Source organism: Malaclemys terrapin, chromosome 1, assembly GCF_027887155.1.
Source record: "Malaclemys terrapin pileata isolate rMalTer1 chromosome 1, rMalTer1.hap1, whole genome shotgun sequence".
Lineage (NCBI taxonomy): Eukaryota > Metazoa > Chordata > Testudines > Emydidae > Malaclemys > Malaclemys terrapin.
In genome coordinates, this window is record NC_071505.1 from 345,538,866 (window position 1) to 345,552,998 (window position 14,133).

The window sequence follows — 14,133 nt, forward strand, 5'->3', positions numbered from 1 at the left end:
AGCTGCGAAGGGGTGGGAGCCCTACAGGCTCCATTGCTTGCCCTGCCCGGGGGTGCTGCATTGCTTTTCTACAGCTCCGTGTCAAGAACCAGCCTCTCCTGTGGTGTTAAGTCAAACGCCCCCCAGCAGTCTAAGGCCTGGTCTCTACTCTGCAGTTAGGCGACAGCGGTAGGTTGGTTGGCGGTGTGAAAAAACCACCCCCCTGGCCGCTGGAGCTCTGCCGACCTCACTCCCGGGCGAGGCCCAGCTGGGGGAACAGAGGAACGCTCCGTCGAGGTTCCTACAGTGCTGGGAAGACCTGTCCATGGGGGTGGGCTGCGGCTCTGGTACAGGGTTCTCCCGGCACAGATACGGCGATCGCGCTACGCCCCGTACTGCAGACACACCCTACGTCTGTCACATGACCACAGTTCCCTTCCTCACCCCGATTTGTGATTGCGTCAAACAACATCGGGCTGTTCGACGAAGCCGGCTTGCCATAAAAGCTCGTGTCCTAGCGTTAGTGACGCTCCTGATGCGGCCTGGAGAAGCACCGTCAGCTCTGAGCAACACATGGAAACGGGGAGCTGGAGAGCATGATTGAGGGGAGCTCAGAAGCGCTAACCAGTGACCCGTGGGCACCGAGGAAGGCTGCAGAGCCCTGGCCTGACGTTCTGGATCTCGCCGTCTTTGTCAGCTGCCCCACGTCAGGTCACAGGACAAGATCAGAAATGAGGCGATTCAAAGCAAACTCCTCAACCACCTCCGTCGGCAGCTCTCTTGCTATAGACATTGTCAGGCTGGAAGACCAGCGGACCCCGAGGTGTGTTTGCCAAGGCCACTAGGTGGCTGGTGAGCACGTGGTCACCAAATGCTTTGGTGGAACGACCAGATTGCCAGTGATGGACATAAACTGCCCAGCCAGCCCGATCAGCGTTCAGACCCAGCCAGCGATTGATCCAGGATCCCTCTGCAAGGAGCCCCCGCACCTTCGGGGTTTGCCACGATGATGGTGAAACCAGCCACAGATGCCGAGCTTGGCTGTGACACGGCAAAGGCAGTGGTTTCACCCGGTGGCCGCAGGGGACCCCTGGGACCTGCAGACGATGGCTAAGATTTTCAAAGGGATCCACAACCCCCATACGAAATTTTGCAGGGGTCCACACTGAAAAAAGGTTGAAAATGGCTGGGCAAAGGGACAGGAGAACCCAGCCCATGGGACATACCCAGGAAGAGGAGGAATTAGTTAGGGAGGCACAGCAGGGGGGTGATGAGGATGGAGTGAAGATGTGGAACAGGGGCTTGGACTAGCCGGGGAACCTTCCTGACAGGCAGCTGTGGAATGGTCTCTCCAGGACAGGGCAGAGGCCCCATTGCTTGGGCCACAGACTGGTGACAGCCCAGGCCAGTTACAACAGAGACCTTGGCTGTCTGCATGGGGTGTGGCCGGTGACACCCACTGCTGCTCACTGCAGGCGCCATGCTGTGCTGGCGGGGTGGCATGACCCAGGTTAGCAGCAGAGGCTCACTGATGCAGCCGGCTCCGCGGAGTGGACGGATCTTTGTTCCCCGCTGCACAGGGCACCCCTGACCCATCCCCTCCTCCTGGTGCCCAGGCCTCCGCTCACCCTCCTGCAGCTGGCTGGAGAATTAGCTGAGCGAGCAAAGCTGGGGAGCCGAAGGCAGCATCGCTCAGAGACTCAGCCTGCAGGCCCCACTGCATGGACAGCGCAGGCTGATCCTCGGGCCTTCTCGCTGGGCGCATCCTCTCGGGCCTGATCCAAGCTCCTCCTGCTGCATGGCCTAGGGAGCCTGAGAAGGGCTCACCCCCGTGCCACTGAAGGCCCCATTCCTCTGGGATGAGTGGCCCAGCCCACAAGCCTCTTGCATGACTCACCTCGACTACTGCCTGTGGGATGCTCTGGATTCATGGCTGACGGATGCACATGGACACAGCGCCACCTCTTGGTCTCACAGGGGAGCCTGGGCAGCACCTGAGGGTCTGCTCAGGGTCGGTGGGCTGGGGCTGCGCTCTCCTGCAGGGTGGGGATGGGTCAGGGGCCCCAGCTGTATGGTGGGACCTGCTCCCTTTACCCAGCATAGCCAGGGCCGGGCTGGAGATAGGGATGAGGCAGGAAAGGAGCCTTGGAATGAAGAGAGCTGGAGCAAGGGATGCCCGTCCCTCACCCATCCCCACTGGTCCTGCTCGCTGAGGAAGCCAGTCAGCTCCAGTAACTGGAGATGAGTCCCTGTGAAGGTTGCACAGGGCAGGGAGGATGCTTTGAACAATATGCCAAGGCCCCTGGGGTGAATGAGGGCAGCCGGGCTGGGGGCAGGATGCCAGGCCCAGAGAGGTGGGGTGAGGGCAATGGAACGTACAGGGAGAGCCTGGCAGGTGACTTGTGCTGAGCAGAAGGGTCAGTGGGCAGGAGCCAACCTCAGCCTCACTAGTGGATCAATAGAGGCCCACTGTGACCAGCTCATCTGACTCTCCGGCTCATGCCGGCCAGGGCGCATCCCGGAGTAACTCCTGTCTGAGCGAGACCAGAGCGCCTGGGAAACCAGCCCAGCAGGATTTAAAACAGCACTAGGGATAGAGAATCCCCCATGCACCTCAGAAAGTGTTTCTAATTGTTAATTACTCTCACCCTTAAACACTGACCCCTTAATTCCAGGCAGACTTTATCCAGCAGTAGGAACACACGGGAGTCTCCTTTGAGCTTGACTACAGGCAGAGCTGAGACCCAAACCGGCAGGGGGAAGAGCGGTGGGGGCAGGAGAGGATGCTAGTACTACACACCTGCATTCCACTGTCTGTTTTCTCAGAGATCTGTAACTCTCCGAGTTTCTCAGGCCTTGTCTACCCCAGGAACTAGTGAGCAGGGCTGCTCCTGGACAGCTGTGGGGACAAGGCCTGAGAGCAAAGGCCCTTTGCAGAGCCCACGGGCTGCTTGTTGTAACTGGCCCAGGGGCAGAGCTGGAAGAAGGGGCACTAAGGACAGAGCAGGGCCTAGGGAATGGGACCCCATAGGCCAGCTGCCCAAGAAGGGGCATTAGACAGGGAGCCTGCAGCCCACACCTGAGCAGCCAGAACCCAGAGCAACACTGGGAGCCACGGGACGTGGCAGCACCAGGGCCTGCAAGGTTGTGCCCAGTATCAGAGCCTTGGGACTGGCCACAGGGGACCCACCCAGCACTTGGACAGCTGCAGACAGTAGCATTGCTGGGCCTGGTGCCCGTGCACCCTTCCACATGCCAGCTCCCAGGAGTCTCCCCAGGGCTTTGTGCTCCTCCCTGCCAGCAGCTCCCCCCCCCCCAGTTATGTCCCTTCCCTCCCCAGTGCCCTCAGCCAGCGCTAACTCAGCATCACTCATTCCAGCTGCGGGAAACCAGGTTCTTGGTAGCCAGCCCCTGCTCATCATTGCTAGTTCAGCTGAGACCATGGCTTACTGCTGCCAGGTCCTCTCTACTGCCCCATAGCAGTAACTACACTGCTCCCACCCCACCTGAGTGCTGGAGTCATGCCCACCATAGCCCCTGGCATAGTCAGCACAAGGTCAACATTGCCCTCTCCCCCAGGGGCAGTGGCTGAGTGAAGCCAAGGGGAGAAGCTCTCCTAGCTGTGGGGTAGCAGCATCCCTAAAGCCCCACAGCTGTACCGAGGGGAGGGGGGCTGTGCTGCTGCAGGTGAAGACAAGCCCTAAAAGCATCCTTCAGGCCCAGGGAAAGCTGGAGGTAAGTAGTTCATACCAGTCGTGTGGCTAACATGGGACTGGGCGCTGCCTCTTCCCACAGAGGGTCCCCATGCAGGCTACATAGCCCGGGTGCAGGACAGAACATCTGCCAACATGGAGTTTTGTCAAGATCTGTCTTGGCACAGCTTCTGTTAGCAAGGGTTGAGGGTACGAAGCTCTGATCAGAGCTACCCCCCTCCTGCCGTAGCTCCTTGGTAAAGAGCCAGCCCTTTTGACATTTTGAGTCAAGGCTTTGCTTTCATCCCCCTGCAGATGAAGCACAAGCCGTGCTTCCACTGAGCAAGGGCTGAGCTGGGCTATTGCCCATCCTTAGTCACTGCATGGGACTCTGAACAGCTCAGCTGGTGTTCAGTGACCAGACCTGTCCCTCCCCAATGCCCAGTTGATGGGTGTAGCATTGTACCTGGCTGATGTGGCAGGAGAGCGGTGGGTGGGGACGTGAGTGAGGGGAGCGAGTTCCCAGCACCAGGCAGGAGAGGATGCTGCAGCTGTCTGCATCACCCCGACCCTGCTCTGTAGGCAAAGCATTCCAAGCCCCATGGGCGGGGGGGGGGTGGGAGAAGGCAGGCTAGCAGAGGCTGGAGCCAGGCCCATATGCAGTGATCACGCTCTACCCCACAGCCACTGGACAAAGGTACCCACCTGCCAGGCAACCTGAGAGCCCTGAGGAGTCTCTGGCTGGGCCCACTTCTAGCTTTGGGGACTGAGCCGAAGGACGTTTCGATCAAGAAGGAGACAGGCACAGAGCAGGGCTGGGACAGTTTATTTCGCCAGATTCTCACACAAACTGGAAGGTCTCAGCTCCAGACAGTTCCCACCTGCAGCTCAGGGTTATAAGGGTAGGGAGGGCAGGACCACGAGCCCAGGCATTGCTCTGGTGCCAGGGGCTGGCCCTGGCCATGCGGTGGCCGCCAGCGCTGGGAGCAGGGTGTGTAGCCACAGCTAGTCCTGGAGCGGATTAGAGGCCAGGCAGTCACCACCGGGCAGAGCAGGAGTCTGGAGCCAGCCAAGAGCTAGAAGCATCCTGCCAAGCCAGGCAGCGCTTCCCATTCACCCCGTGCTGAGAGCCAAGCTGGGAAACCAGACCCTGCCCGGAGCCAGGCAGGACACAGGGGCTGGGGGGCTCTGACAGCAGGGGAGTTGGAGAGTCTCCCTCCTGTGCATCTGCTCCAGACAGCAGAACCCTGCAGCTAGGAGCATAAGGGGGTGTGTGGCTAAACAACTGGCTCACCCTTAAAGGGCAGGGTGTAGTTTTGGGGGCTGGAGCCCCCTGTGAGTGTCCAATCTGCTGAAGCAGAGAGACCAGGGCAGGCTGTGAGCTGGGGAGGGGACACCTGTATTTCCAGGGAGTGCAGGATGGCAGGGATCAGATAAGGAAGCGAGGTAGCTGACGGCACTGTAACTAGAGGGGACCTGCCCTGGAACTGACAGAATAAATACACCCAGCCAGTGAGTCACTGCATGTTACAGAGCTCAGATCCCCAGGGACATGGAGGGATCTCCCCCCAGAGCCTGCTGGGATTGAGGAGTGTGGCAGGAGAACACAGACAATAAGATCAGAGGGACAGTCGCAGAGGAGGGGTGGGGGACTAGTCTGGTTCTATCGTGTTGTGTCAGGGTTAGCAGTAGCCAGACAGAATCTGGAATCTGCTGGCCAGAGCCCAAAACAGGGCCGCAGGGCAAACACACCCTGTGCCCCGAGCAGAAATATTTCCTGTATAAACCAGTGGGGCTGCCAGAGGCTTCTGGATGCTCAGAGCAGGGACAGGAGAGCAGCCGGCAGCAGCAGCAGGACAGCCCGCGGCGCAGGAGAGTCATCTCTCCCGTTCTGGGCGTAGTACTTGGCCACGGCCACGTTGGGGTTCCCGTTGGCAGGGTCAAACCACATCTGGATGCAGCGCCCACCGCCCCGGTGCTCCGTGGTGTATTTGTACGAGTTGGACCAGATCTTCTCGCACAGGTCTGCCGGCTGGGGGAAGACATATTTGAACAACTGGCACGTGGACCCGCGGGGGCACCGGTTGGTCCCTGGGGAGGGGGAGAGAGGGCAGCAGTGAGCAAGCTGTGGCTGGACTCCATCTAGCCAGCCTTCCCCATCTCCGGCTGCTAGACATCCGCCGGTCCCAGGCTACTGGCTGAGCTGGCAACGGCCCAGCTGGCTTGTGGGAGAAACTCCTTCCCTGTGAGGTGAATTTCACGGGCTTGTAGCCACGTCACTCACCTCCTGGCTTTATCCCTGGCTAGCTCCCTGATGGGCTGGAGAGAGACAGATGGAGGCTAGTAAGAGTGAGGAACCTGCTACCCAGGGGAGCCCAGCTGGGTTCCCCCCACAGCTCTGCCAATGCACCTTGATCCTTCCAGGCCCTCCATCACCCCAGGGTCTGTAGCATAATTTAATCTTCATGAACCTTTGAGGTAGGGCAGTGCTCTTCTCCCCAGTACAGAAGTGGGAAACTGAGGCACAGACTGAATTAGGGTCACACAGTGAATCTGTGGAAGATCAGTGCTAGCCAATACAGGAGCCCAACACTTTGCAGAGCTGCCTTCAGCCTTGCCACTAGCTAATTGAGAGCTTGTCAAAGGCAAAAATCTATCCAAGCTAGGTCCCAATACAGCTAGTTTCATGAGCCACTGGGCTAGAACCCAGTGTGCCAGAGACTAACAGAACAGAGACACCAAGCCAACTGGTGAGTTGGGGCTTAGCCACGTGTGGAGAGTTTAGTAACTGGTAAAGCCACGCTGGATGTGTAGTTAGTTTAAAAATCAGTGGCTCTCAACCTTTCCAGACAACTGTACCCTTGTTGAGAGTTGGATTTGCCTCACATACCTCCAAGTTTCACTTCAACTACTTGCTTACCAAATCAGCCAAATAGACAAGTGTCACAGCACACAAAGACTGCAGACTCATTTTTACCAGACAATTCTAAAAATCAGTTGGAATATAAAAGTACAACAAACAAGTCATGGTCTGAAGTTTTAGTTTATACCAACTTCACTAGTGCTTTTTATGTAGCCTGTTGTAAGACTAGACAAGTTGATGTACCCCCAAGATGACCTCTGCATGCCCCCAGGGGTACATGTGCCCCTGTTTGAGAACCACTGGTTTAACCGCAGGATTCCTCCACACGCCTTCTGCTAAGGTGGACATGTTGCATAAAACAAGAAAAGTGACATTCCTACCCACTCCTGCAAAGCCAGATTGTATTGCACCGGGGTCTTTAGGAGGAACCACTAGGGTGATCCAGTCTGACCCCCTGCCAAGGTGCAGGATTAGTCACGACAATACATTACGCTTGGTTTGCTCATTTGGCCACTGTCTGACAACACTCGCGGCTCTTAAATGTGCAGGAGGCCACCCTCTACAGTCAATAGCAGGGAACTAAAGCAGATCTTGAGTCACAGGCTCTAAGCACTGGGCCATCCTTCCTCTGGGCATCATCTGCCACCACCACTCCAGCCTAGGCTCCAAGCCCCATTCACTCCTCTGCCCACTGAAGGTACATGGGCATTCACAGCATGGATCTTGGAGTCCAGGTCTCCTGCCAGCTCCTTCTGCATGTCACTGGGGAGCCCCATTTTACACTCCCCAGCTCTGTCCCTGGGACTTCACTGCTGTGGCTGCCTCCGGGACCCGGACCCCCTTTGGAGGCAGGGGATACTGGCGAGCAGAGACTGGCATTGCCACAACTCTGTAGAGGGGCACCACACACCCAGTCACCTTGGGGAGCCACACAGCCACCTGCTGGGCAGTTCTGCTCACCCAGGAGGCAGATTTCCTGGCCTCTGCTCCAGCATGGGCACCATTGCCACAGCTGAAGATGCCAGAGGTTCACTGGACACTAGGTTTGGTCCAGGGGGATGACCCACTCCCCAGTCTGACCCAAGCCAGGGTCAGTGCAGAGAATAGAGGAGACTACAGGCCTCAGCCCCTCACTTCCAGGGTGCTCCTTTCATGAGCCCCACAACCAGGGTCCGTAGCTAGTCAGAGGGCTGCTGCCATCAAGGGGCAGGGAGAGGTGGGAGCCCCTCCTCCATCTCCTGGGCCTCCAAACCAGCCCTGAACCTGTACAGCAAGGTCTGATCCCTCCCCATCCTGCCCCCCATCCTGCAGCAGCCTGGCTCCACCCTACAGCAGCCTGGCTCCACCCTACAGCCCAGCGTGGGGTGGGTTTGCTCTCAGCAGCTCACTGACCTGTGGTCCAGTTCCAGCCCTTGTGCCAGTTCTCTCTGCAGGTGACCGCGTCCTTGCAGGCCTCCCACCACAGCTCACAGTCCTCCTTGCACAGCGGCACATTGAGGATCCTCTCCCGGCGCCAGCTATTATCCACCTGCCAGGGCACAGGGCTGTGAGCATCAGGGGGCAGCTCTGGGCTCCTCCCAGGGGCAACCTCAGCCTCCCCAGGGAGCAGGGGTCAGACACATGCTCTCCCCCACCCCAGCTCTAGCTCCACTGAATGGAGCCAGTGCAGGTCTCAGCAGACCCAGGCCCAGTCCCCAGGGGAAGGGGGTTCCTGAGCGGCAGCATCCCCAGCCCAACAGGCTCCCACGCAGCCCCCCCAGGCAAGGGGCAGGCCAGCGCCGTGGCCAGGGAAGAGATCCTGGATTTATTGCAGAGCCCTGCCCAGGAGCAGCATCCGCGATCTTAGCTGTTGCCTCCCCAGCAAACACGCTGCACGAACCCGCCGCACCCCAGGACAGAGGCAGCGTCAGTCCCACCGAGAGACCAGCCAAGCTGGGGGCTTGCCCAGAGCTCAGCACCGCGGCCAGGCTCTCTGGAGTCCTAGACAGCAGGGGGGATGGCAGGGCCCCAGGGGCACGGCCTGGGGAGGGAAGATAAAGGAGCCGTTCAGTGCAGCCTCCCAACCTCAGGACGCTTTGTGGGGATTGTCCTGCCCACCTGCAATGGGCCCTGGCTGGATACGGGGACACCAGCCGCCAGTGGAGAATTGAACCTGGGGCCTTCGGCACAGAAAGCACAAGGCTGGACTACTCAAGCTGAAGGAGCAACTCCATGGGGTGCTTGAGAGAGTGAACTGTTAGGACCTGCCACTAGAGGGAGCCATGAGCACATGCACTAAGCCAGCCTTCTCTCCCACCCCCAGTGCCCAGCCCCAACGCCCCCGGACCTGGTCGATCCAGGGCCCCAGGTTGGGCGAGCACTCGTACAGACACGTGTCCTGGATGAAGTGCTGCTTGCACTTGTCTGGCATCACCCCGCAGTGGTTCCAGTTGAAGTTGTACAGGTAGGACTGGTCCTGGTGAGCCCCCTTGCTGGTCTCGGCCGTGCAGCAGGCGTTGTCTTTCCACGGGGCACACTGCGAACACAGCGAGAGACGGGTACGCAGGGGACTCTGGCTGCTTGCCCGGGGGCAGACAGGATGCGGTGGATGCAACCGCATCACCGGCCTCCAGTGGTGCCTAGTGGGACTGCTCTGGTATCAGAGCACTGGTAGGGCCATGGCTAAGGACCAGGGATTGAAGGGCAGAGATGCTTTTTTGCAGAGTGCTTGGAGATCTTTAAGACTACAAAATGCTGTGAAGTGGGGAAGCTACAGACTGGGGGCAGGAGGGGCAGCCACCGAGCTGATAAATGATGTTTGATTAGGATCTCCCTCCCCCAATTGTGATCTCCCCTGTGGGATGCTGGGTAAGTGGGGATGGGAGGGGGGGGGGAGTGAAGAGGAGACAGACTGAATTCGTCCAAATGAAAAAGCCTCCTAGTGACAAGGCACCACTTCAACATGAGCCTTAAGTTAAGAAATGTGGGACTAGAAGTCTGAACTAAGTTCGATTGTTGGTAATGTGTCTAGCCAGTGAGCAAAACGGGATGGGCTGCCCCTGCACTTTTGGGGACACACATGAAGATCAGACCGACTGCTGGCTGGGGTGGGAGGGGGAGGGAAGAAAAGGAAAGGATGGACATGGCTGCCTCCCCCACCATCTCCTGCAATCTGCTGGGTCACCACCCTTGTCCCAATCCCAGAAGATCATCTTACCAGCCTGGGCTAGACAGCGAGACCCCCTGACATTGCCACCTTCACTGGCTCCAGCTCCCTCCTGACTTTGGTTCCTGCCATCATCCTGCCCCTCTACTCCCCAGGACGTCACTGTCCTCAACCTTTGGCCACCTTTCCTCTCTCCCTCATTTTTGCCTTCTGTTTAGAAGTCTGGCGTTGCCCACCAAGCCCATCTCCTGCTGCACTGCTGGGAGCCTGTGACCAGAAAGGCAGCACCTGCTGGGGAGGCAGATTGGCTGGGTTTTGGAACAGCTGATCAGACCCAGTTCTAGCTTTTTTGCCCCCCCAAGCAACAAACACACACACAGCGCCTTGGGGAGCGCGTGGAGGGCGGTCAAGGTGGCTCGCAGGGGGTGAAGTGTGGCACCCGCCTGCTCCCTCTGCCTGTGGGCAACCCTCTTTCAAATGCTGTTTTTCCTTCATTATATACAAGATCTTTGTAATGGGGCTGTCACCATGGTCCTAAGCAAGCTGACATCTTTGTACTGAGAGCCCCAAACCACATTTAAAATGGTTTTACAGCCACAGTGCCCTGTTAACACCTAGGGGTGCTGGAACAGTTGTGTAGCGGGGCTGAGTGCCATTGAACCAAACTGTAAGCCCTGTGTATGATGGAAACCACTTCAAGCCAGGGGGTGCTGCAGACTTCACCCCCCCCCCCCAGTTCTAGCACCTGTGTTAACACGGGATACTTGGGCCAGTTTATTCTAGTGAAATTAACAGGGACATATCCAAGTCCACCCACAGAATCAGTAGCAGAGCTGGGATGGCAGCACAGAAGTCCTGGCTCCCCAGCCCTCTGCCTCAGTCCGAGCCCTTCCCTAGGGCACCAGCAAGGGACAGGCCTCTTTTCAGAAGGGTGAAGTAGCACGGTTTGCAGAGCTTGCTTTCTGCTGCCAGAGACAGGGCCAGCTCTAGGTTTTTGCCACCCCAAAAAACAAAAACCCAATGCTACTGCCCCTGAAATTGTGCCACCCCACGCATGTGCTTGGTTTGCTGGTGCTTGGATCCAGCCCTGGCCAGAGAGCTGGGTCTCCTTGCCAGCCCAAGGATGTTGGAACCACGACCCAACCTGCTTCAGCCTCCTAGAGAGGAGAGAGAAACCACAATTCTTGGTGCATTGCCAACACCTCCAGCTCCCTGCAGTGCAGTCCTCCACGGCCCCAGAGAACCCGGTGTAAGGAACAAGCCTGCACTGGAAGGGACGGCAGGCCCAGGAGACTCAGTTACTCCTCACCCAAAGCTCCAAGTGATTGTGGATGGGATGGAGGGGTCAGTAGGACAAGACCGTACCTGGCCATGCAGCGCCCCCTCCGGGCCTGGCTTGGTTTTGTGGTGCTTGGCATCCATGCACACATTCAGCATAGATTCCTTCGCAGCACTGGCCACGCAGGAAGCCAACAGCCCCAGCACGGCCCACCGCACTGCCATCTCCCTGGGACCAGAGCGGGGGGGGGGGGGGGGGAAGGGGTGGAAGAGAAGACACGTTAGTGCAGCTGCACAGATATGGCCTGGCTGCCTTTATGGGCACTACTTGTGTGCATAGCTCCCAGCGCAGAGGGGATCCCCAGGCAAGAGCATCCGTGCTGGCCTGTTACCACAACTGGTGCTCTGCAGAGAGCCATGAGAGAGACCACAAAGCCTCCTGTTCTGCTGGCAGCTTTTACCTGCTAAACATCCCACCTAGGCACATGGGCAGCAAGTTCTAGGGGCCCATGGTACCTGGGCACCAGGAATATTCCTGGCCCGGAGCCCAGCTCCAGCCATGTCGGAGGCTGGGTCTCTATCAGCCCTGCCTTCCGTCCCTGGACATTCCCCCCGCATGTCCCCTGGGCAATTTAATTCAGCCCTCCCACTCACCACTGGCAGTGCAGGGGAGCAGCACAGCTTCCTGCCTGCTCACACGGGGGAGGGGGGTCTGTGTCCACACACATGGCTCCTGCCCCAAGCACCCCTGCAGCCAATAGGAAGCTGCAGGGGCAGTGCCTGGGGGTAGCAGCACATGGAGGCCCCCTGGCCCATGCTGCCTAGCAGCCCCAGGTAAGGGTCACACACCCAGAGCCTGCACCCCAATCTCCAGCCCAGGGCCTGCACCCCAGACCTCCTCCCCCCACCCAAACTCCCTCCCAGAGCCTTAGGCAGGTGCAGGGGCAGACTCTGGGCACCACCATAATTTATACAAACTTGCTGTCCCTGCATGAGAGAGAGAGACCACAAAGCCTCCCACTCCACAGCAACTTTTACCCCCTAACCAGGGCTGGCTCCAGGCAGCCAAGCACATGCTTGGGGCAGCACCTGGTAAGGGGCGGCCAGTCTTGGGGTGGCAGGGGGGGGTTCTGGCAGCCCGGCAAGGGGTGTTTGGCAGCACGGTGCTCTGCGGGGTGGGGGAGGGGGTGTCTAGCAGTGCTGAGCACCGGGGGGTGGGGGTGCTAGCTTCCAATTTCCAGTGGTTTAATCACTGATCCTCTCTCATTCCCTCTTGAGAAATCTCTTGACACCCCAACATTGGATCAAGTGGTTTCCTCCACCATCTAGTATTATCCTGTAAACACAGATATAAGGTTCCACTGTTGCAGTTTTTATATGAGCAGATCCCCCCCATAAAGCACTACCTGTGCACCCAGCCCAGGAACAAGACATACATGGGTCACAGCCTAGTGTTAGAAAGCAAGTCATACCCCTCTAGAAGTAAACAGCAGGTACAAACCTCATCACATTGATACCTGGACACTAGCCCTGAGACACCAGCCAGCCCACATCACAATAGAAAAACATGAACTATTCATACCTTGCTGGGGGATAAGCTCTTCACCACTACTTCAAGCAAGTGCTCACCACAGCAGACAAGCTTCTGGTGTCAGCTTTAATAGTCAGGTCCTTTAACCACAGGTGATAACCCCTCCACACAACCGGGTTAATGAGGCTTCATTGTAACCAGTGCTCGTTATCTGTAAATTAGCAGTTTTGCTAACAGCCAAAGAGCTGTGTGTGTTTGCTGGAGGGCAGCTTAGTCCCACGTTAAGAAGACAATCAAGCATTTCATCTCAAAGGTGAGATGTCTGACCAAGCCCTGGCCAAGGATTAGAACATCAGTCCCACCTGCTGGGCAGTCTTTGTTGGAGACTTTTTTCCTTTGCTCTGTAAATTTGGGCAGATAAAGGAGCCAGAGAAGGCCAAGATTCAGCTGGCTAATCAGCTGGGGCCTCTAGTCTAGCTTGTGTCGGCCATGACCTGGTCAGCCCCAAAGGAGACCAGAGGCCTTGCTCCGGAGAGGTGCTGGGCTTCGAAGTCCATGAGAGTTGCTGGCGCTCAGCACCGGTCACATTCATTCCCCACATTTGTAGCCCCTGGGGCTGCATCTAAACTCCTGGTTTTCTGCCCCCTCTCCTACAGGGGCAGCTCCAAAGAGCCCGTGGCCGATGTCTAGGTCTAGGTGAGAAGGAGGCACAAGGTCCCACCGAAAGAACAATGCTCATGTAGGCCAGGCCCATCAGTCGTATTTCAAGGGGGGGTGGTCTTGGGAAGGATGGGAATCAAGATGGGTGGGCCCGAATCCTCAGAGGGACTTAGGCATTGCAACACCTAACTTGTAGGTGCCTTGAAAGTCCCTGCTATCCGCACGCCCTGTGTTAGACATCTAGGCGAGGGGTTCTCACAACACATTTTTTGGAGGCCTCAGAGTGCAGCTACCAGCTCTTGCTGGGGGCCACTCTGACAATTTGTCCTAAAATACTGAATTAACTTTAAGAAAAACTCACACCAGCTGCCTTTTCCTCCAGCTTTGTGCCTCCAGAGAGGGGCAGGGCTCAACCCCTTCTGGTGCCCCCGGGGGAGGTGCTGCTGCTTTGCCAACTCCCCCCCCCCCCCCCCAAATCACAACACGAAAAGCCCCTGGTGGCTGCATTCAGTCATGATCCACGGTGGATTAATGCATGGGTCAATGGGGCCTGTGCCCAGGGGCCCCGGCCAATTTGGGGGCCCACGCAGGAGTGCTGGCATTCTGACTCCATCCCCTGCTCCTCCTGTCCCCCCCACCCCCGCCTCTCGGCCCTGCTCCTCCTCTTCCCCTTGATGCCCTGGCCACAGTCAGGCTGGAAGACACGGCTGTGGTAGGGAGAGTGTATCCCCCCGTCCTCCCAATGCAGAGATAGGCAGGGTGACCAGATGTCCCGATTTTATAGGGACAATCCCAATCGTTGGATCTTTTTCTTATATAGGCTCCTATTACCCGAGCCCCCTTTCCCTTCCCCCCGCCCCCCCATGCAGAGCTGGCCTGAGCCCCCTTTCCCTTCCCCCTGCCCCCCACATGTGGAGCTGGCTCAAGCCCCCTCTCTCATCCCCCCACAGAGCTGGCCTAGGAAAAGGAAATGAGCGAGTTATTT

The 14,133-nt window shown here is 58.0% G+C and overlaps 1 protein-coding gene across 1 annotated transcript; it reads right to left on the bottom strand.

Moving 5' to 3' along the window:
* Positions 1-4,481: 4,481 nt before the first annotated feature.
* On the bottom strand, positions 4,482-13,610 carry LOC128831881 (folate receptor alpha-like). The gene is made up of 5 exons (XM_054018733.1): positions 12,540-13,610; positions 11,045-11,186; positions 8,861-9,049; positions 7,927-8,062; positions 4,482-5,762 (listed from the first exon to the last, which is right to left on the bottom strand). Exons 2-5 carry the CDS (start codon positions 11,180-11,182, stop codon positions 5,488-5,490), a joined length of 738 nt encoding a protein of 245 aa, XP_053874708.1. The 5' UTR covers positions 11,183-11,186; positions 12,540-13,610; the 3' UTR covers positions 4,482-5,487.
* Between the last annotated feature and the right edge of the window lie 523 nt (positions 13,611-14,133).

Excerpts from the sequence above, each read along its gene's own strand:
- LOC128831881 (XM_054018733.1), bottom strand. The coding sequence starts at position 11,182 with ATGGCAGTGCGGTGGGCCGTGCTGGGGCTGTTGGCTTCCTGCGTGGCC. Across the intron at positions 9,050-11,044 it reads AGGGGGCGCTGCATGGCCAG|TGTGCCCCGTGGAAAGACAA; the intron begins GTACGGTCTTGT and ends CTGTGTTCGCAG. Across the intron at positions 5,763-7,926 it reads GGGCTGGAACTGGACCACAG|GGACCAACCGGTGCCCCCGC; the intron begins GTCAGTGAGCTG and ends CCCCCTCCCCAG.